Source organism: Chlorocebus sabaeus, chromosome 20 (assembly GCF_047675955.1).
Source record: "Chlorocebus sabaeus isolate Y175 chromosome 20, mChlSab1.0.hap1, whole genome shotgun sequence".
Classification (NCBI taxonomy): domain Eukaryota; kingdom Metazoa; phylum Chordata; class Mammalia; order Primates; family Cercopithecidae; genus Chlorocebus; species Chlorocebus sabaeus.
In genome coordinates, this window is record NC_132923.1 from 50,395,769 (window position 1) to 50,419,675 (window position 23,907).

Here is a 23,907-nt window from a genome sequence, read left to right on the forward strand (position 1 = left end):
TCTCGAACTCCTGACCTCAGGTGATCCACCCGCCTTAGCCTCCCAAAGTGCTGGGATTACAGACATGAGTCACCACGCCCGGCCGACACACCAACTTTTTATGGGAAGTAAAACTATGGCGAGTTTCCTAAGCAGAGTTGATTGTTTTAAAAGGGTAAAGAAGGCCTCGCGCTGGCGGGCGCTCCTCCCTCCGCGGCGGGAAGTGGGCGGCAGCGGCGGTGGCTGAGCAGAGGACCCAGAGAGTGGCCTCGCGGGTCAGACAGGATCGTCGTGACAAAGGCTTCGATAGCTTGCTGGAAGAGAGGATCTCTGCTGCCTCTCCTCTTCTGTGGCTTTCTTGTGGGCTGCACGAGACGGCAGGACCCAGATAACCGTTCTCTCAAAGACGCAATGTTTGCACGAGGACTGAAGGGGAAATGTGTTGGCCACGAGGAAGACGTGGAGGGAGCCCCGGCCGGCTTGAAGACCGTGTCCTCATACAGCCTGCAGCGGCAATCCCTCCTGGACATGTCCCTGGTGAAGCTGCAGCTTTGCCACATGGAGCCCAACCTGTGCTGCTCAATCTTCACTGCCAGCATGGTCCGGCAGATCCAAGAGGAGTTGGGACGTGGCGCTCAGTGGCACCCCAGGCTGCAGGGCGGGCGCCGCTCCACCGCTTGGGCTTCATGGAGGTCCTGTGCCGCGCGGCGTGGGAGCAGGAGGGGGCACGTCCTGCCTCTAGCTTGGGAGACGGCAAGCACAGGGCCCAGTTTCTGACCTTTGCCCAGTCAGCTCAGCACAGATGCTGAGGCCCCCGCAGAGGAGCGTCTGGTTGATGGATGGCCCTCAAGAAAACAGAGGAAGCTTTCACAAATCACTCGGATCAGATATTTGAAACGCTGGAGACTAAAAACCCCGGCTGCATGAAAGAGCTGTTTTCAGGCGTGGACAGCCCCTACTACGACCTGGACACGTTACTGACAGGCATGATGGGGGGCGCCGGGCCGGGCCCCTGTGAAGGGCTCGAGGGTTTGGCTCCGGCCACCCCGGGCCCCAGCTCCAGCTGCAAGTCCGATCTGGGCGAGCTGGACCACGTGGTGGAGATCCTGGTGGAGAACCCGAGCTGCAGCCCTAAGCCCTCGCAGCTGTGTCTGACGCGTGGCCAGGTGAGCACTGGCTCCTGCAGAGGGTGCGCCTGCAGCCAGCGGCCCAGCCTTAATGCCTTGTCTGCTGATTCTGAGAAATCCCAGAACAGACCATCACCAGCGGGGTCTGCAACCCCAGGCCCGTCCCACTCACTTTCCCCGCTGCGGAGGGCCAGGCAGAGACAGCAGTTCTGCTGAAAGACTTCTCATCTCTGGGCTGGTCCTGACGTCCTTAAGCCCTGGGCCCCTCGTCTCTCTTTGTATCCCCCACTGTAGAGGACGGCGAGCCACAGCTGCATCAACCTCCTTTATATTTAGACAGGTGAGTTTTTTACAATTCAGTTTCAAGTGTTTGGAGCAATATTTTGTCTTAAGATATATATTTTTAAACGTTTCACACCTTATGTCTTTAGATTGTTTCAGCTATTTTCTTAGAAGTATATTTTTTCTATAGATATCCTTTGCTGCGACATTAGAACTTTTATAGCCTAAACAATTGTAGTTGGTGTGTTTCGTTTTTTTCAGGTTTAAATAAGAGACTTTTTTTTGCAGTGAGCATCACTACGGTACTTGTAAACAGTGTGAATGTATCATGTTTTACTTTAAAAGTGTGTGCAATACTTCTCCATTATGTTCTGTACTACTGTGAGACCCGGGTGAAAATCAAGAACCGCACACAGCTACTACACTTTTTTTGTCATTAGAAAATCTACGGTGAGAGCCACACCTTCCTAGACTTGAGCATAAATTATGGAGATTTTATTTACGTCTATTTACATGCAAATGTCATTGAAGACAAAGGTCAAATATCTGTCTGTCTGGAGATCACGGGCACCAGTTGGTCTTCAGGGACCTCAGAGACCCTCGGTGGTGCCTTCTGATAGGCGGTATTCCTGAAGGTCTCCCATCAGCCCAGACACCTGCCCTGGGTGAGGAAATAACACTGCTACTGGATTAGGAATGCCTGTGCTGCTCTGTTAGTTTGGTGCTGGAACAAAAGGTCAAGGTTAGGCTGAAGTCTAGAAGGAAAGAAATCTGAATCCCTGTCATTCATGGCCCCTTGATCTGTAGGGTCATAGGTGCTGCCGCAGGGAGTGAGCTGGGGGTGCCTGCAAACTTCCTCTCCTGCCCCACCTCACCCCACTTGTGTTTCCACTTTCTCATGCTTTTTCTAACTTCCTCACCCCTTAGCCAAAAAGGTTTGTTTTCTTTTGTGGATATAGCCATTCTTAAATATCAGTGATGTAAACCTCACTTTATTAAAAAATTATCCAGCAAAACAAAACAAAAGGTAAAGAAAAGAGACAAAGCATAAGGATTTTTAAAGTTTTGGGTTTTTCAAAAGCAAGAATTGAAATAAAAATAACATAATGAATGAATATAACAATGATTAGCTAAACTATTAATATTTGGTACACGAACTCATTTTGGATAAAAACTGAATTTTCTTAAACATTAATAAAAGAGGCTGGGTGCAGTGGCTCACACCTGTAATCTAAGCACTTCCGGAGGCTGAGGCGGGTGGATCATGAGGTCGGGAGATCAAGACCGTTCTGGCTTACAGGGTGAAACCCCGTCTCTACTAAAAATACAAAAAATTAGCTGGGCGTGGTGGCGGGCGCCTGTAATCCCAGCTACTCAGGAGGCTGAGGCAGGAGAATGGCGTGAACCCAGGAGGCAGAGGTTGCAGTGAGCCAAGATCGCACGACTGCACTCCAGCCTGGGGGAGAGAGCAAGACTCTGTCTCTAAAGAAAAAAAAAAAAAAGAAATAGTCCCTCCCTAGACCTTATTATCTCATGAGGAAGTATAAAGATGAAAGGCACTTCTTTTTTCTTTTTTTTTTGAGACAGAGTCTTGCTCTGTCACCCAGGCTGGAATACAGTTGTGTAATCTCGGCTCACTGCAACTTCTGCCTCCTGGGTTGAAGCGATTTTTACTCCTGACTGTGATACTTAATATGATCTTAGAAAAATCATTTATTTTTTCGGATCCCTGGTTTTCTCTTCTGTAAAATGTGGATTATAGTACTTCACAGCGTTTCTTGAAGATATTAAATGCGAAGATTTTGTGGAGGGCTGGGAGAAATGTCAGGAAACATTGTAAAATCTGGACACGTCTACAAACAACTGAATTTCTGCTTGTACTTACAGAGGACCATGTGTACAAAATTTTTGCCCATCCAAGTAATTCTTTCAAATAGTGATTTCTGAGTAAAGAAAAGTTTGATACTGATTTACTGTCCTCTGGACACTGAAAACCTATCATTCAGAATCAGCTGCATTAATTACTCTTGAAACATCTTTAGTAAAATGAATTTTTATCTTCTCATGAAATTTAAAAGGTACCTTTAAGCAAATATCTCCGTGATGTAACAGAGTTTATAGAGAGTGAGTGACAAATGGCAGCCACAAAATCACTTGATTAAAACTTAGGTCATGCCTATCACCTTCTGCTGGGTAATTAAAACATGCATAAGGATCCAACCACGAGCAGCAGAACACAATAGTGGAGAAATTAAATATAAGGAATTAATATATGCTGATATCAGGGACAGGGAAAAATAATTTACGTGGCTGCACCACCAAACTCTTTATTACATAGAATGTTATATTTGAAAGAAACAGAAATCAGTGTCCTTGGTTTAGTCCTGGAGACCTTCTCTTCTCCATCTGTAGATAACCTGGTTATCTACACCCAAATTTTCATTCCTTCATCATGAATTCAGATCTACATGGATGTTTCAGAAGTAATATAAATTTCAAAAGCCCCAACCAATTAACTCTTGATTTTCCAAATGCCAAATTTTCTCCACTTGCAGTCTTACCCTTCTCAACTGATGACAATTTCATCCTTCCAAGTGTTCAAGTAAAACTCTTGAATTCTTCCTTGACTCTTATTATATTTCCTTCCTACCCTCACCTATCCCCTATACATCTTAACCATCATATCACTTTAACAATCTTTACCACAACCTCCCTATTCCTAGTCACCATCACTGCCCACCTGCAAGAGTTTCCTACCTGGGGTCCTTCTATACCAGTAAGATGCCATAGAGTTTATAGAGGATAGGTGACAAGTGGAAATTCTTTACATTCCTCAATATTGCAGTCAGAGTGATTCTAGAATATGCATGAGAATACGCCCTTCTCTGCTCAGCATCCTCCTATGGATTTTCATCACAGAGTCAAAGTCAAAGTCTTTCCAGTGGTCTAGGCCCTGCCACCTCTCTAACTTCAGCTCACCCTATGCTTCCTCCTGCTCATTCATAGCTGTTTCCTTGGTTATATCAAACGAATTCTCACCTCCGTGCTGTTTTTCTCCCCTGGTTCTCAATGGGCTCTTCTCTCACTCATCTCAGGTCTCTGCTGACACATCATCAGTGAGGCCTTCCCTGACTTCCCTACATGAAACAGCAACCCACATTCTTCCCCAACCCAGCCCTACCTAACACTCCATATCCCCCTTCCTGATTTGTTTTACTCCACAGCAACCTACTACCTTCTGACCTGTGATCCATTTACTTATGAACTATGTCTCTGAAAAGAAGATACACTGCATGGTTCCAGAGGCTTTTAAAAAATTTTAGTGCTCTTCAGCATGTCATAAACATTCAATAAAGAGTATTTTAAAGAACAAATGAGTCCAACTGCTAACTTACAGATCAAGAAACTCAGCGTCAGGGAGCCCTGTGTTTTGTCTTCTGTCTTGTGGGGTGAGACAGTGTAGAACCCTGTCTAAAACCTTCACCTTACTCTGCCCATTACTGTATTGTCCTCACTGCACCACACTGCTTTTAACTTCCTGAAGGACTCAGAAGTTTCCACAGTAATTATTAACTATTAACTTTGTTTTCTTCTCCATAATTCAAACAGAAGACATCCCAATTCTTTTTTTTTTTTCCAGAGACTGCGTCTTGCTCTGTTGCCCAGGCTGGAGTGCAATGGTGTGATCTCAGCTCACTGCAAACTCTGACTCCCGGGTTCAAGCAATTCTCCTGCCTCAGCCTCCCAAGTAGCTGGGATTACAGGCATGTGCCACCACATCCAGCTAATTTTTTGTATTTTTAGTAAAGACGGAGTTTCACCATGTTGGCCAGCCTGGTCTCAAAATCCTGTCCTCATGATCTGCCCGCCTCGGTCTCCCAAAGTGTTAGGATTACAGGTGTGAGAGCCACCGTGCCTGGCCGACATTCCAATTCTTGGGAAAAATATTTGCTAATTATTCATCCAACAATGGATTATTATCCAGAATACACAAACTCAAAAACCTCAAAGACAAAGTGATAATAATAATAATATTTTTAAATGGGCAAATGATCTTAATAGACATTTCTCAAAAGAGGACAAACAAATGTTCAACAAGTATATGAAAAAGTGCTCAGCATTACTAATCATCAGGGAAATGCGAATCAAAACCAGAATGAGACACCATCTCAGCCCAGTTGGAATGATTATTATCAAAAAGACAAAAAAAAGTGCTGGCAAGGATGTGGAGAAAGAGACCTATCATATACCATTGGTGGAAATGTAAATTAATACAGTCATTATGGAAAACAGTATGGAGGTTCTTCAAAAATCTAAAAATAGAATGACCACATGATTCAGCAATTCCACTAGTGGGTATATATCCAAGGGAAAAGACATCAATCTGCACTTCCATGTTTATTGTAGCACTATTCATGATGGCCGAGAAGTGAAGTCAACCCAAGTGTCCATCAACAGATGAATGGATAAAGTGCGGTATATAAACACAAATGAATACTATTTAGTCACTGAAAAAAAATGAAATTGCTTCATTTGTGGCAGCATGGATGAGTGTGGAGGACATTATGTTAAGTGAAATAAGCCAGGCACAGAGAGATAAATACCACATGTTCTTATGCATATGTATGAACTAAACCAGGGTATCTTCCAGAGATAGAGAGTAGAATGATACTTATCAGAGGCTGCAAAGGATAGGGGAGGGAGGGGAAATAAAGAGAAGTTGGTTAATGTGTACAAAAGCACAGTTATATAGACGGAATAAGTTCTAGTATTTGATAGTACAATAGGAAAATTAAAGTTACTGATAATCTGTTGCATATTTCAAAATAGCTAGAAGAGAAATATTATAATGTTCCCAACACAATGCAAAGATAAATGTTTGAGTTGCTGAATATGCTGATTACCCTGATTTGATCTTTACAAACTGTAGAAATATTACTTTGTGCGCCATAAATATGTACAATTATATGTCAATTAAAAATAATAGTAAAAACCTAAAAATTAATGAAAGATATTCCATTTTGTTCTTACCTGTATTTGTTCAATTATTTTTTCATCTTCTGGCACACTAGGATCTATTACAATGATAATATCTTCAAAACCATTATTATTCAGCCTAATGAAGGAACTATTTGACCGGTGCAGCAGGCACAGAACTAAGAGGAAAACAAAACTTCTGAATAACCACATTATTCTTCTTTAGTTATTCCCGGCCCAAATGTTGGTTTGTTCAAGAGGCTTTTCTTATCTTTCTCTTTATATATGTTTCTAAAACTTATCAATATTGGCTGACTATGGGATGTTGACTGTATAAAGGTACATTACGTGGGGAAATACATGACTAATTCACATAATTGTTTAATTATATGTTATCATAAAAGTGACTAAGAGTCAAATCAGATCATTTTATAAAATGCATTGCACGTTTTCCTCTTGGAACACATTGTCTTTGTTGCTGTCATTGTTGATATTCTAAGGGCTCCTTGACAGCAGGGATTTTTTTTTTTTTTCAATAGGTTTTTGGGTAACAGGTGGGGTTTGTTTACATGAATAAGTTCTTTAATTATAATTTCTGAGATTTTGGCGCACCCAACCACCTGAGCAGTATACACTGTACCCAATGTGTAGTCTTTTATCCCTCAGCCCCCACCCTTTCCCCCAAGCCCCCAAAGTCCATTGTGTCATTCTTATGCCTTTGCATCCTCATAGCTTAGCTCCTACTCATGAGTGAGAACATAACGATGTTTGGTTTTCCATTCATGAGTTACTTCACTTAGAATAGTGGTCTCCAACTTCATCCAGGCTGCTGCAAATGCCATTATTTCATTTCTTTTTATGGCTAAGTAGTATTCCATGGTGTGTGTGTATGTACGTAGGTATGTGTGTGTATGTATATATATATCACATTTTCTTTATCCACTGGTTGATTGATGGGCATTTGGGCTAGTTTCATATTTTGCAATTGCAAATTGTGCTGCTATAAACATGTATGTGCAAGTATCTTTTTCATATAATGACTTCTTTTCCTCTGGATAGATATCCAGGAGTGGTACTGCTGGGATTGCTGGATCAAATGGTAGCTCCACTTTTAGTTCTATTTTTTTTTTTTTTTTTTTAAGATGGAGTCTCACTCTGTTGTTCAGACTGGAGTGCAGTGGTGCGACCTCGGCTCACTGCAACCTCCGCCTCTAGGGTTCAAGCAATTCTTCTGCCTCAGCCTCCTGAGCAGCTGGGATTACAGGTGCATGCCACCATGCCCGGCTAATTTTTGTATGTTTTTTTTTGTTTTTTAGTAGAGATAGGGTTTCACCATGTTGATCAGGCTGGTCTTGAACTCCAACCTCGTGATCTGCCAACCTCAGCCTCCCAAAGTGCTGGGATTACAGGTGTGAGCCACCACACCCGGCCCACTTTTAGTTCTTTAAGAGATCTCCACACTGTTTTCCATAGTGGTTGTACTAGTTTACATTCCCAGCAGCAGTGTAAAAGTGTTCCCTTTTCACCACATCCATGCCAACATCTTTTTTTTTTTTTTTAATTTTTTGATTATGGCCATTCTTGCAAGAGTAGGGAGGTATTGCATTGTAGTTTTGATGTGCATTTTTCTGATCATTAGTGATGTCGAGCATTTTTTCATATGTTTGTTGGCCATTTGCATATCTTCTTTTGAGAATTGTCTGTTCATTTCCTTAGGCCACTTTTTGATGGAACTGTTTTTTTTCTTGCTGATTTGTTTGAGTTTGTTGTAGATTCTGGATATTAGTCCACTGTCAGATGTGTAGATTGCAAAGATTTTCTCCCACTCTGTGGGTTGTCTGTTTACTCTGCTGATTATTTCTCTGTGGGTTGTCTGTTTACTCTGCTGATTATTTCTTTGCTGCACAGAAGCTTTTTAGTTTAATTAAGTCCCAACAATTTATCTTTGTATTTGTTGCATTTGCTTTTGCGTTTTTGGTCGTGAAGTCTTTGCCTAAGCCAATGTCTAGAAGGGTTCTTCTGAAGTTATCTTCTAGAATTTTTATGGTTTCAGGTTCAAAGATTTAAGTCTTTGATCTATCTTGAATTGATTTTTGTATAAGGTAAAAGATGAGAACCCAGTTTCATTCTTCAAATGTGGCTTGCCAATTATGCCAGCATCATTTGTTGAATAGGGGGTCCTTTCCCCACTTTTTTTGTTTGCTTTGTTGATGATCAGTTGACTTTAAGTATTTTGGTTTATTTCTAAGTTCTATATTCTGTTCCATTGGTCTATATGCCTGCTTTTATACTAGTACCATGCTGTGGTGGTAACTATGGCCTTATAGTATAGCTTGAAGTCAGGTAATGTAATGCCTCTAGGTTTTTTCTTTTTGCCTAGTCTTGCTTTGGCTATGCAGGCTTCTTTTGGGTTCCATATGAATTTTAGGATTGTTTTCCTAGTTCTGTGAAGAATGATGGTGGTATTTTGATGGGAATTGCATTGGATTTGTAGATTGTGTTTGGCAGTATGATCATTTTCATAATATTGATTCTACCCATCCATGAGCATGGGATGTGTTTTCATTTGTTTGTGTCATGTATGATTTATTCAGCAGTGTTTTGTAGTTTTCCTTTCAGAAGTCTGTCACCTCCTTGGTTAAGTATATTCCTAACTATTTTAATTTTTTTGCACTATTGTAAAATGGGTTGAGTTCTTGATTTGATTCTCAGCTTGGTCACTGCTGTTATGTAGGAGAACTACTGATTTGTGTACATTAATTTTGTGTCCCGAAACTCTGATGAATTCATTGACCAGTTTTAGGAGCTTTTTAGATGAGTCTTTAGGATTTTCTAGATATACGATCATGTCATCATCAAACAGTGACAGTTTGACTTCCTCTTTACCAATTTGGATGCCCTTTATTTTTCTCGTCTTGTTGCTCTGGCTAGGACTTCCAGTATTGTATTGAATAGAAGTGGTGAAAGTGGGCATCCTTGTCTTGTTCTAGTTCTCAAGGGGAATGCTTTCAACGTTTCCCTGTTCAGTATAATGTTGGCTGTGGGTTTGTCACAGATGGCTTTTATTACCTTAAGTATGTTGGGGACACATTTTCTATACTTTCTAATTTTGATGAATTTCCTAAACATAGACATATACTTTATATTTTCTGTAGAGTAGAATGTGAAAATTAATAAAAATCCATAATAAAATGAACAGATACAGTAATACTAATGTCTTTTATTTTTACAAAGCAATTTATCATCATTACAATGGTATAAATAATGGAAGAAATGATAAGATAGTTAAATGTAAATAACAGCAAATTAGTTAAGATGGGTTGGAGGTCCAAATAAAAGATTTTAAAGACTTTGATAAATTTAGAAATCAAATTATTTACCTAAAAAAATACTGTCCAATAAAGAAATAATAAAATTTCTTTCCATACAAGCATATCAAAAACTTTATCTGGTAGTTTGCTGGTTATTATTGAGGCAGAGTGAATCACGTTAATAGTTTACATTTATTCAGTTCTTACCAGAGCACAGATTGTCTCACTTAACCCTTACTGCAACTCTGTAAGGCTAGTATGCATATTTCCTTCATTTTATGTATGGAGGAACTGAGGCACACAGATTTAAGTAACTTGCGAATATCACACGGTTAGTAACTGGTAAAGTCAGGATCTGAACCCAGCATTCTTATCCCAGAGCCCATGGATGTAATCACTCCATCACAAGGCAATGCTGTTTTACTAGGCAAGTGATGTAATAAGTTTTTATAAAAAGGAGAAAGATTAGGTTAGGAGTTGTTATTGAATTAAGAATGTCTTATCTTAAAGCAAAAGATGCCAGGACTCATCAGAAACCCTCAAAAAGGACTGAACAGTAGCAGAAAATGTCTTTAAGAGTTCAGACAAAAGGATATGATGTTGAATTCTTGGCAACATCCCCAAGATAGAGGCTTTATCATATGTGCTCAGACACTGTCCTCTTGGACAGCGTACCATACCTTCCTTCCATTTTCTCAGGAATATTACAGGATAATTGTACATTGATAGAATTAGGAAAGGAACTCTTACACACTGGCAGCTCTGGGAAGTGGTGATTATCTGGAGTGAATAGACTGGGTATTAACAAATACATCCTATGCAGTCTTGCCCTCACTGACCCTCCCTTCCTCTTGCTCCCTGCTTCTCCCTGAACTCCAACTTTGGTGGCTCCAAGAAAACCAAGTATGCTCCCATCCCACAGAACTTGGGCTCAGGAAATTGTTTTTGACTGGTTGACTAAATGAATAAAGAATGATTATCATTTTAACCAAAATAACAGCTTTTCACAATGCCTAAACAGAAGCTTGTCCAAGGCCTTTGAAATGTTGAAGAAGCCTGGTGGACTTAGATCCCCTGTATTGTTTGGGGAAGTATTTATTTTGAGGAGGTGCTATTACAACCTTAAAAAACTCAGGAAACTCTCAGTTATACATTTGGAAGGGAGAGAATTCCTCTTTGCCAAAGCAGTTAGAAAAAACTCCCTTCAGGCAATGGGCACATGTGGCCTGGTGAAAAAAGGTGAATATTTATAACGGTCTCTCCCTAATTTTTCCTGGTGTCGCAGGAACCTCAAAATTGGAGATAAATGTATATCCTTGTCTTATTTTCCATCTATCCCCCTGGTTGAGTTTAATACTTTTCTAAAAGAGGAAAGGGAGAAGCTGCTCTGGTGGCCTCAAAGACACCCCCTTCCATAACTAGTCTACATATTACAGTTTCCAGGTCAGCTGGTCCAGCTACAAGGGCCACTGCCTCCATCAACCTCAGGTAGACATTCCAGCAGAAGCTGGCTTGTCACAAATCAGAAAAGACTGTGCTAAGTGAGTCAAACCTATATTTAATTCAACTCAGGCAAACAGGCTCACTTGAGTCACTCAAAAGGAATGAGTTTCCTTGTCTGTTACCGGGTCAAAAAAGAACTATAAAAAAATCAGTTGTTACATATTTGTTTAGTGTGTAATAGAAAAATGTATCCAACATAACAAACTTGTGTTTGCACGATACTACTGTCAGAATAACACCATATTTGTTTTTCTCTCTTTTTTATTGTGAAATAGTAATTGTACATATTTATGAGCTTCATGTGATATTCTGGTACATGCATAACGATGATCACATCAGGGTAATTAGAATATCCATCACCTCAAATATTTATCATTTTTTTTGTGTGTGTGTTGGAGACATTTTAAATCTTTTTTTTTTTTTTGTAGCCTCAGCCTCCCAAGTAGCTGGGATTACAGGTGTGCACCATGCCAGATAATTTTGTATTTAGTAAAGACAGGGTTTCACTGTGTTGGCCATGCTAGTTCGAACTCCTAACCTCAGATGATCCATCTGCCTTGGCTTCCCACAGTGCTGGGATTACAAGTGTGAGCCATTGTGCCCGGCCTCTAGCTCTTTTGAAATATACAATAAATTACTGTTAACTGTAGTAATCCTACTATGCTGCTACTGAACATTAGAACTTATTCCTTCTACCTAACTGTGTGTTTGTACCCATTAACCAACCTCTCTTCATCCTCCCATGTTCCCACCCTCTGGTAATCATCATTCTACTCTCTAGTTCCATTAACATTGAATTCTCCCAAGAGAGTCAGGACTTCTGATTGCCATGGTAACAGAGAGGTCTCCTGTCACTGGACTTTTAAATCATGAGTCAGTTACATGCTAAGAGAGTAATAGTCATTTTCTTTATGAGAAAATTTGAATTCTTACTGAGGTAGACATGTGGTCTATGATTTCATTTTTTATTTCCGGAATAAATAATATTTGTAAACTTTTTATTAAAAAAAATGAGAAGAGCCTGTTTTTGAACTGAAAAACTGAGTTACTTATCCTTATACAATTTTCAGAAGGCAACATTGGATTTTAATGATTATAAACTATTCACTGTTAACACAGAACCTGAGATATAAATAAGTTGGAATTTATTATGTGAGACTTAGTTTCTTCCTCTTTCCCTTTGGATCTCTCCATCTGTAGTGTGTGTATTCCTTGTGCTCTGGATTCCTTGTGCTAAGCACATGTGGTTCAGGATCATGTCTTGCCTTCTAGAGGCAGATCCAGAAACCAGTCTCTCTTCCCTATTCCTAGTGCCAACTTACGTGAGGTTGGGATTCCCTTTGTACCTAGTCAGATGCAGGTATCTGTGAAAGAGGGAGTGTCTCTATGAGCTCTACACTTGGTAAGAAGCATTAGAAATCCCATTTGTGACTTGGGGTCAAGCCATACTTATTAATTTAGCTTCACCATATATGGTGCTAATATTTTTATAATCTGTCTGACTCCTATGTCTATTTCCAAATCAGTTCCAAACTCTGAAAAGGAAAATGGCAGGGTTTGATGTGTTTCAGTTTTGTTTTTGCCATTTTATTTATTCATTTATTTATTTATTTTGAGACAGAGTCTTGCTCTGTTGTCTAGGCTGGAGTGCACTGGCAAGATCTCAGCTCACAGCAACCTCTGCCTTCTGGGTTCAAGCGATCCTCCTACCCCAGCCTCCCAAGTAGCTGGAATTACAAGAGTGTGCCACCACACCTGGCTAATTTTTGTATTTTTAGTAAAGATATGATTTCACCATGTTGGCCTGGCTGATCTCAAACTCCTGACCTCAAGTGATCCACCTGCCTCGGCCTTCCAAAGTGTTGGGATTACAGGGATGAGCGACTATGCCTGGCCCTGTTTTTGCCATTTTAATATACTAAGTACACTAAACAGGAAACAATGTGAAGTCACCTATTTTTGTACATTCTTGGGAATCCCACCATTAAGAATTTCTCACTGGCCTGCCTTTCTTCCTACTTAGTGTCCAGTTTTCCTCTCACCTTTCCTCATTCTCTGCTTTTTACCCCTTCCTTCTAGGATTGTTAAATTTCTGGAACTCCAAATACTTTCTGTCTGTTCTACAAAGTAGTGCTTCAGCTCTTTCCTGCTCCTACTCCTAAATTTGCACATTCAAACCCATCAGGGGGAGGTGATGATATGTATAAAGGGCAATACAGTCTTACATGAACAAAGGGAAATTTACAGATTCTCTATGTATAGATAAACTGTTGGAGATTATTCCAGTCCACAGAGGACTGTGCTCTGTTTAACCTCTCTACAGATTAACAAAATGGTAAAAACCCTCATTTCATCTCATAACTGGACAATTTGGCAGCCTTCTTAAAGATTTCTTAGCAGTATCTTCCAGACCAGTCTTGCACAACATCAAATTACCTAACGTATAATACTAACTTTTCTTTCTCAAGTTCTTCAAGAGTTCATCATTACCTTTAGGTTGGCACAATCCTTTACTTGCTATTCAGAATTCATCATAATGTAGTTCCAAATTATCATTTCCAGTTTTATCTCCCAATATTACCTATGATAAATCTTTTTCTCTAGTCAAAATTTGTGGAAAACTATTTTTACTTTCCACTACTGTCCCCTTGACCATACTCATTTTTCTAATTCTATCCAGCTTACATTCTACTTCTTTATGAAGACTCCCCTGAGCAATCTAGCCTGTTGTTTCCCTTCTCTGAACTTTTATACCCTTTTTACCATAATAGGAAATCTTCTAGATCCAGGATTTAAGAGCTGAGATTTTGAATATCCATATGAGAGAATTTTCATGCTGGAAAATACCTTAGAGACCATCTAATTCAACCACTGATGTTACAGATGAGAACACTGATGTCCAAGGAAGGTAACTGACTTACTGGCAAAACTTAAACTGGAGACGGTTTACTTTTAGCCCCATGGGATCTCTTCTCATGGCTTTCTGCTCACCAGCACTGCACCAACCTCTCCTTACTCTCTCTAGCTGCTGCTTCTATTGCTGCTATTTGTACACCAGCTATACCCTGAGCTTAAGGCACCTCTTTCTTCTTAGAAGCTGTAAGTTTAGCGGATGCCTCAGAAATATTCTAACATATGGTTCTTAAATTTAAATATTTATCTTTGTGTAATCAGAAGAATTGAAAAAGTCACAAGGAAAACAGCCTTTGAACAATATTACTTTGAAGAGAGTTTGTCCAAAGAATGTTATGCCAGGAGAAAGTACTTATAGATTCCTCAATTCGTAGTCTATAATCCATTCTTTTTTATCTATAAGAAATCCTATAAAGGTTGGAGATAATTAATATTTACAGAGCATATTTGAGTATGTCTAATATTCTGATAACTATATAACTATGTCTGATATTCTGATAACTATATTCTGAGAGTTGCCTGATAACTCAGATATTTTCATAGTTACTTTACATGAACTTATTTAATTTTCATAATCACTCTTTGAGATAGGTATTATCATCCCCTTTCTACAAATGGTGAAATAGATACCCAGAGATATTAAGTAAATTGTCAAAGTTTGTATAGCCAGGAAAAGGGAGGAGATGGTATTTGAACCTATGTGTATTTGTCTTTATGCCATGCAATGGGTAGTTATGTTTTGCCTGGTTGATTATACCTTGGAGTATGGTGCACTGCCCAAATCCCCTCATATCTCTTTGAGTGTTCCTGTGTGTTCCTTCTTTCTGCATAACATGCCTTTGCTTGCAAAGGCCCATACCTGCAACTTTTCTTTGGAGGACAGCCTTCAGACTACTAGAGCTATTTTACCCACTTACACAGAGAGCCAGAAGGTACTTTATATCCTCTGAAGTGGTACATAGCCGATGACTGACAGGGCAGCAATATGAAATCTGAATTCCTTCACTTTGGGTTGGGACCAGTTCTGAGGTATAATGTACACACTGGAGACCCCTGTGCACCAACTTGATGCTGCCCCCGTGGGACTTTGCTTGTACTCATGTCCCTGCTTGGATTCTTCTCTTGTCCACCTTCTTCCTGTAACTTTTTTTTTCTTTCTTTCTTGAGAACTTATTTGGTGAATTACTTGTACATAAATCCTTGTCCCAGGACCTGCTTCAGGAAAACCAGACTAAGATAGGGTGTCATGTCTTAACAAATAATATTTATTAAGCACTTATTGTATGTATGCTAAGCACTATGTTACATTGTTTATATGTATTAACTTATTTAATCCTTACAACAACCCCACGAGCAGACACTATTTCTCATTTTACAAATGAGAAAACTCAGCTTTTATAACTTGCTGAAAGTCACACAGCCAGTGGGTGTTAGAACTAAACCGAAACTCTGGTCCATCTCCAAGTCACACTCATAATCCTTATGCTGCATTCCTTGAAGATACACCATTTTCCCTGGTAAGGAGACCAACTTATGGTCAGTCAACCCCTCTATTTGAGGAAGAATATTAAAAGCAAATGATTAAAATGTCAGTGCAAAAACCAGATTCTGACAAATTTGTCAATTTTCTTTTTTCTAATGCAGAAGCTTTTAACTTTTGTTACTGGGAAGCAATAGAAATCTTGTCTGGGAGAAACAAATTTAGCAAGTCATATAGTGATGAGACCAATTCCTGAAATGTTTATGGTATATTTCCTTTGTTATAAGCTGAGAAAATAAAAAGTTGTTGCCCTTAAGGAATCCATAATCTCGTGAAGGCAATGTCCCAGTGAAGACCTATGATACAATCTCATAAGTGCCATAATAAAATTATATGATAGTAGGAGGAAAGAACAAGGAATCATGACCCTGGAGATTCCCTGGGTGAGTCAGGGCTAGTGATGGAATTAGAAAATGATATTTCAACTAGGTCTTAAAGAATTGGTAGAATTTTAATATTTTATTTTACTCTATTATTTTTATTTTATTTTGCTATTCTATTCTATATTTTATGAAGAAAGAACACGTACCAGAATTGTGTTTGAAAGAGAGGTCAAAATCACAGAGATAGAAGGTGGCCTATATTTCTACTTCTAATTAAAATTCTAACATGAAGAATTAAAAAATACGTATTTTTATATAGATATATACATATACATCTATATATATGACACTTAGAACACTGCCTGACACATAGTAAGTGCTCAACAAAGAGAGGCTGTTATTATTATATATGTGAATTGGGGAAGTAGATTCCTGACATTCTTTTGACATTAAAAAAATACTACATTATTTATGAAAAAGCTGGGGATCAACTTCTCATTTCCCATTTCACAGGTAAGGAGCTTTGAAGTTTCTACTCCATTCTAACAAGTAAAATGTTGAACACACTGAAAAATCAACAACTCTTCTTGGATATCTAAGAGAGGTGAGGACACAGGGCAAACTGCTGCCCCCAAAATAGGAGCACACAGGTAAATACAGGAAGTCTTAGCTTACTGGTATATAGACTTAGGAGTGGAAACCACCATGAGAACCAGTGCCAAGGTAGGAAATCTGAACTGTAATTGACTTCTTGCTGGAAGCTCAGTGTGGACAAGTCTGAGAGTTAAAAACTCCAGGGTGAGCCAGCCATGAGTGCGGGGCAGAGCAGGTGCAACATTTATGTAAGTTTTACCTCCAGAAGCCTGACCAGATTCTCATAGTAAATACTAGAAAAAAAACAAACAAAACAAACAAAAACTTGATGCTTCCAGTAGCAGGAGAGGGAAAAACTATTTAAAGATATGCCAGAGCACTCTGTTCTTAACAAGGCCTGCTCTCAGGAAAAACTATTTAACCAGAGCCTAATCTGCTGGGGTTTCTTCAGAGCCTAACTGACTTGAAGGAAGGGAACTACCCAGCTCCAGCCAACTGTAGCCATCCTGTTCCATCTAAGGAGGGAGAAAAACCTGAGACACGTTTGTAACACTTTCCAGTCCAGAGGTATAGGCTCACTGAAAGACTAATCATAGGATGATAGGACATTTTCCCTCTTCCGCCACCCCCAACATTACCACCACATTTTTACAGGTCTACTTGTGGCAGTTCCTTTCACTCAGTACATCATGTTCAACTACCAAGAAAAAAATACAAGGCATACTAAAAAGCAAAATAACAATAATGTGAGACAGGAAAGATCAGAACCAGACATGGCAGGGATATTGGAATCACCAGACATGGCAAGGATATTGGAATCAGACCAGAAATTTTAAACAAAAGTGATTAATATACTAATGGATAAAGCAACTAGCATGCAAAACCAGATGGGCAATATAAGCAGAGATGGAAATCCTAAGAAAGAATGAAAAAAAATGCTAGAGATAAAAAAATATTGTAATAGAAATGAAGAATACTTTGGTGTGCCTACTAGTAGACTGGACACAACTTACGAAGCAATCTCTAAGGTTGTGGGTATATCAACACTAACCTCCAAAACTGAAAAGCAAAGAGAACAAACACTGAAAAAAAAAAAATAGAGAAGAATGTCCAAGAATTGTAGGACAACTGCAATAGGTGTAATATGGGCATGATGGGAATACCAGACGGAGAAGAGAGAGAGAAAGGAATAGAAGTCATATTTGACATAATAAAGACTGAGAATTTTCCCAAATTAATGCACCGATCCAGGAAGCTCAGAGAACACCAAGTGGGATGAATGTCAAAAAATTACACTTAGGCTTATCATTTTTAAACTATAAAAAATTAAAGATTAAAAAAATTCTCAACGAGGATTTCACCTGTAGAGAAACAATGAATTACATTTGACTTTCCTCAGAAGCCACGTAATCAAGAAGAGAGTGAAATAAAATATTTGAAGTGTTGAGAGGAAAAAAAAGAAAACCATCAACCCAGAGTTCTGTACCTCCCAAAATTGAGGGAATAATAATTTCTCAAACAAAAATTAACGCAATTTATTGCCAGCAGTCCTGCCTTGCAAAATATGTTTTAAAAAGTTCTTTAGAGAAGAGGAAAATAATATAGGTCAGAAACTCAGATCTTCATAAAGAGAAGCAAAGCACTGAAGGAGGAATAAGTGCAGATAAAAACTTCTATTTATCTTATTTTCAATTGTTCAAAAGTAATAGTAACAATATATTAGATTATGTATGCTTATGGGTATATATTATATATCTCATTTATAGATAGATGTATGTTATATATATCTACATATGTAGATATAACATCTGTCTTTTTTTATATATATAATATATGTGCTTATATTTTGGTGAAATGAATGACAGCAATGATACAAAAAATGGGGCAGATGAATTAGAATTATTTTGTATTATAAGGTACTCACACTACCTGTGAAGTGATGTAGTGTTATTTGAAAACGGAGTTGGGTTAGTTGTAAGTGTATATTGCAAATTCTAGGGCAACCACTAAAAAAAGTAAAAAGAATAATAATGAATAATGCTAAGAAAGAAGAGAAAATAGATGATATAAAATCCTCAGTTAAAACCACCAAAGGCAGGAAAAGAGAGGAAGACAACAATAGTAACAAAGGAAAACAAATAAAAAAAATAGCAAAGAAAACAAATAGAAAAATAGTAACAAATATGGTAGACAGTAATCCAACTACATCAATAATCACTTTGAACATCAATAGTCTAAATGAACCAATTAAAAGTCAGAGATTGTCAGAGTGAATCAAAAAACAAGATCCATCTATAAAAACAAGATCCGTCTTCTTGTTTATAAGAAACTCACTCTAAATATAAAGACACATAATATTAAAAGTAAAAGGATAGAAAAAACCTTAGGAAACTAAAAAAAAAGAGGGAAAATTTAAACTGTGCAGAAGAAAAGAAATAAGTGAACGAAAAACAATAACATTTAAAACAGGACATTAATAGAGAAAATCAATGAAACCAAAATCTGGTTCTTTGAAAAGAACAAAAAAACTGATAAGTCTCTAGCCAGGCTAAGAAAAAAGAGAGAGGACATAAATTGTTGATAGCAGAAATGAAATAAAGGATATTACTACAGATCCAATGGACATTAGAAGGTTAATAAGGAAATACTATGAACAGCTTTATGCTCACAATTTGATAACTAGATGAAATGGACCTTGAAAGTCACAATCGGCCAAGACTCACACAGGCACAAATAGATATTGGAATAGGCCTGTATCTGTTAAAGACATTGAATCAATAATAATAACTTCCTACAGAAAGCAACAAGTCCAGATGGGTTCACTGGTGATTTATACCCAACATTTAAGAAAGAAATTAAACCAATTCTTGACAATCTCTTTCAGAGGCTAGAAGCAGAGGAGTTACTTTCCAACTCATTCTATAAGGCAAATGTTATTCTAAAACCAATACCAGACAAAGACATTATAAGAAAAAGACAACTACAGACCAATATCTCTCATGCAAAAGTCCTCAACAAAATATTGGTAAAGTAGATCAAAAAGTGTATAAAAAGAATTACATACCATGACCAAATAGGATATACCCTAGGTTTTTATCCCTTTATTCAAGGTTGATTCAACTTTGGAAAATGAATTAATCTAATTCATCACATCAATAGGGTAAAATGGGAAAATCACATGATCATATCGATAGATTCAAAAACAGCATTTGACAAACCAAACACCCATTCATGATAAAAATTCTCAGTAAACCAGGGATAGAGGAGCGTTTCCTGAACTTGACAAAGAATATCTACAAAAAACCCCACAGCTAACATTTTCCTTAATAGTGAGAAATCAGAGCTTTTCCTCCAAGATCAGACCAAGGCAAAAGTGTCCCTCTCACCACTCCTCAACAACATATTGATAATTCTAGTTAATGCAATAAGAAAAAAATGTGGGGGTGAGGGAAGGGTGCGGGAGGGAGAAATAAAAGATATACAGATTGGGAACCAAGAAATAAAATTGCCATTGTTCACAGACGACTTGAGTGTCTATATAGAAAATTTGCAAAAGTTGACAAAAAAATCCTGGAACTAATAAATAGTAAAGTTGCAGGCTCCGAAGTTAATATACAAAGGTTAGTCACTTTCCTATACACCAAATGACCAAAAAGAATTTGAAATGAAAAACACAATATCATTTACATTAGAACTGAAAAGAAGAAATAAATATAGTCTAACAAAATATTTTTATGATCTGTATATGGAAAGCTACAAAACTCTGATGAAAGATATCAAAGAACTACAATGGAAAGATATTTCATGTTCGTGGATAAGAAGATTCAATATTGTCAAGATGTCAGTTCTTCCCAACTTGATCTATAGATTCAATGCAACCCCAATCTAAATCCAAGCAAGTTATTCTGTGGATATCAACAGACTTGTTTTAATGCTTATACGGAGAGCCAATACCCAGAATAGTCAATATAATATTGAAGGAGAAGAACAAAATTGGATGATTGACACTACCTGACTTCAGGACTTACTACAAAGCTACAGTAATTCAGACAGTGTGGTACTGGCAAAAGAATAGGTAAATAGATCAAAGACACAGAATAGATAGCCCAGAAATAGACCAACAAATATGCTCAACTGATCATAACTTATGACAAGGGAGCAAAGGAAACACAATGAAGTAAAGATAGTTTGGTGGTAGAACAACTGGACATCCACATGCAAAACAAAAAAGAATTTAGTCACAAACCTTATACCCTTCACAAAAAAGTTAACCCAAAATGGATCATAGATCTAAATGTGAAATGCAAAACTATAAAACTCCTTGAAGATAACATAGGAGAAAACTTAAATGACCTGTATATGGTGATGACTTATTAAATACAGTACAAAGGCACAATTCATGAAGGAAATCATTGATAGACTAGATTTTATCAACATTTAAAACTTCTGCTCTGCAAAATACAATGTCAAGTGAATAAGAAGATAAGCCAGAGATTGGGAGAAAGTATTTGCAGAAGACACATCTGAGAAAGGACAGTTATTCAAAACATACAAAGGATTCTGAAAATTCAACAATAAGAAAACCAACCTAATTAAAAAATGGGCCAAGGACCTTAACAGACACCTCACCAAAGAAGATATGCAGATGGAAAATAAGCATATGAAAACATGCTCCACATCATAGGTCATCAGGGAAATGCAAATTAAAACCACAATGAAATACCACTGCTCACCAATTTGAATGGCCAAAATTCTGAATACTGACAAGATCAAATGATAGCAATACCGGAGCGACAAGAACTCTCATTGGCAGGAATACAACATGGCGTAGCCACTTTGGGAGACAGTTTCTTACAAAGCTAAACATACTCTTACTATATGATTCAGCAATTCTATTCCTTGGTATCTATCCAAAAAGTTGAAGACATGTCTACACAAAAACCTGCACATGGATTATTACAGCAGCTTTATTCATAATTGCCAAAACTTGGAAGCAGTCAAGATATCCTTCAGTAGATGAGTGGATAATTAAACTGTGGTACATCCAGACAATGAAATATTATTTACCACTAAAAAGAAATGAGTTACTAAGCCATGAAAAGACATGGAGGAATCTTAAATAAATATTACTAAATGAAAGAAGCCAATTTGAAAAGGCTGCGTAGTGTAGAATTCCAACTATTTGACATTCTGGCATAATTTGGAGGCAAAAATTTGGAGACAGTAAAAAGGTGAGTGATTGCTAGAGATTGAGTGGGGGAGGGTGAGGATAAAAAGTCAAAGCACAGATTTATACTTTGTATGATACTATAATGGTGGACACGTCATTATACATTTGTGAAAACACATAGAATGTACAACACCAAGAGTGAACCCTAATGTAAACTATATGTAGTGTCAATATAGGTTTATCAATTATAACAAATATATCACTATATTTGGTAGGGATGTTGATAACAGGGGAGGCTATGCATGTGTAGGAAACTGGGATATATGGGAAATCTCTGTACCTTTTTCTCAATTTTGCTGTGAACCTAAAATTGCTTCAAAAAAAAAAATGAAGTCTATAAAAAGCTGGGGATTTCTAGTCCATGGTGGATTCTTGCTTATTCACAGTAGCTTATCTCAGTTTGGATTACCCAGGTCTTTTTTTTTTTTTTTTTTTTTTTTTTTGAGACGGAGTCTTGCTGTGTTGCCCAGGCTGGAGTGCAGTGGTACGATCTCAGCTCACTGCCACCTCTGCCTCCCGGGTTCAAGCAATTCCCCTGCCTCAGGCTCATGAGTAGCTGGGACTACAGGCCTGTGCCGCCACACCTGAATAATTTTTGTATTTTTAGTAGAGACGGAGTTTCACCACGTTGACCAGGATGGTCTTGATCTCTTGACCTCATGATCTACCTGCCTTGGCCTCCCAAAATACTGGGATTACAGGCGTAAGCCACCGTGCCCGGCCAGATTACCCAGGTCTTTCATTCCTTCTTTCTCTCCGTCCTGCTAGCTTGTTTGTCCACACTTGACATATTAGTACTTCTAGCCTATATCTATTTATTAGGTGTGTTTTCAGTTGTAACACCTGATTAACAGTGGCTGAACCAAATATGGATTGATTTTCTTTATAAGGCAGCCTAGGGCTAGTATAGTAGCTTAATGATGGCAATAAGGACACAGGTTCTTTCTCTATTTCTTCTTCACCAGCCTCGGATTGGTGGCTTTTTACTCATCATAGGATGGCTGCTGCAGCTATAGAGGACTGTGGTGGCCCCAACAATGCCTGCTCTTTTATCAGAATGCAATTTTCTTTTTTTTTTTTGAGAGGAGTCTTGCTCTCTTGCCCAGGCTGGATTGCAGTGGCAAGATCTCGGCTCACTGCAATCTCTGCCTCCCGGGTTCAAGCGATTCTCCTGCCTCAGCCTCCTGAGTAGCTGGGATTACAGGTGCACACCACCAAGAGCCTCAGAAAATTTCAATTTCCATCTGATTCGCTGTATCTCCTGATTCTGTATGTCATGCTATTAAAAGTGTGGTCTATGGTCTGGGCACAGTGGCTCATGCCTGTAATCCCAGGCTACTTGGGAGGCTAAGGCAAGAGAATACCTTGAGCCTGGGAGAAATAGGTTGCAATGAGCCAAGATATTGCACCACTGCACTTCAGCCTGGGTGACAGAGCGAGACTTTGTCTCAAAAAAAAAAAAAAAAGAAAGTAAAAAAAAAAAAAAAAGTGTGGTCTGTGGACCAGCTGCATTGCTACCTTGTCATCAGTTGGGAGCTTGTTAGAAATGCAGTTTCGGGCATTATCCCAGACCTACTGAATCAGAATCTGCATTTTAACAGGTTCTCCAATGATTTATATGCACAATAAATTTTGAGAAGCACTGATGTTCGCCATATTGACTATAATGGCCAGACTATGCCTTTGTTTGTTTGACTTGGATGTAAATGCATTATTATAAATCATTTATCTGCAGGCTTATGGTGGCAGCTTACAGTCAAACAGGCTTATGGTGGCAGCACTGCCACACACATAATCCTTCATGCCTGATCTACTTTCTTTGCTAGGCATTCACATCTTTGCATTTCTTTACCAGGCATGCCCTTCATTCTTGGTACAGAGTCAGCTGTGTCATTCATATCCTATTTTAGCTTTTGAATTATTCTTGTAAAACCTGCTCTGACAATTCTCTTGCCACTTGGGGGAGGGATGATTGGAAGGAAAGGTCCCTCTCTCAGTTAAATACTTGCCCAACTAATTATTGGTTGGGCTACTTGTTTTTCTTCTTTCTACATATGTGTGCTTCAAAGTAAGCAAGTTGAAAATTATTATTGAACTCCTTTTTTAGTGAAATACAGTGTTTATATAA

At 38.5% G+C, this 23,907-nt stretch overlaps 1 protein-coding gene and 1 pseudogene across 1 annotated transcript in view; one reads left to right on the forward strand and one right to left on the reverse strand.

Moving 5' to 3' along the window:
- The window catches only part of CLCA4 (chloride channel accessory 4), a 33,826-nt gene extending 27,248 nt beyond the window's left edge, over positions 1-6,578 (reverse strand). Inside the window, exon 1 of the mRNA XM_038002434.2 lies at positions 6,420-6,578. Coding sequence (XP_037858362.1) covers positions 6,420-6,578 — 159 coding nt within the window. The remainder of the gene's footprint in view (positions 1-6,419) is intronic.
- Positions 391-2,021, forward strand: LOC103224503 (cell division cycle-associated protein 4-like; annotated as a pseudogene).
- Positions 6,579-23,907: the final 17,329 nt, after the last annotated feature.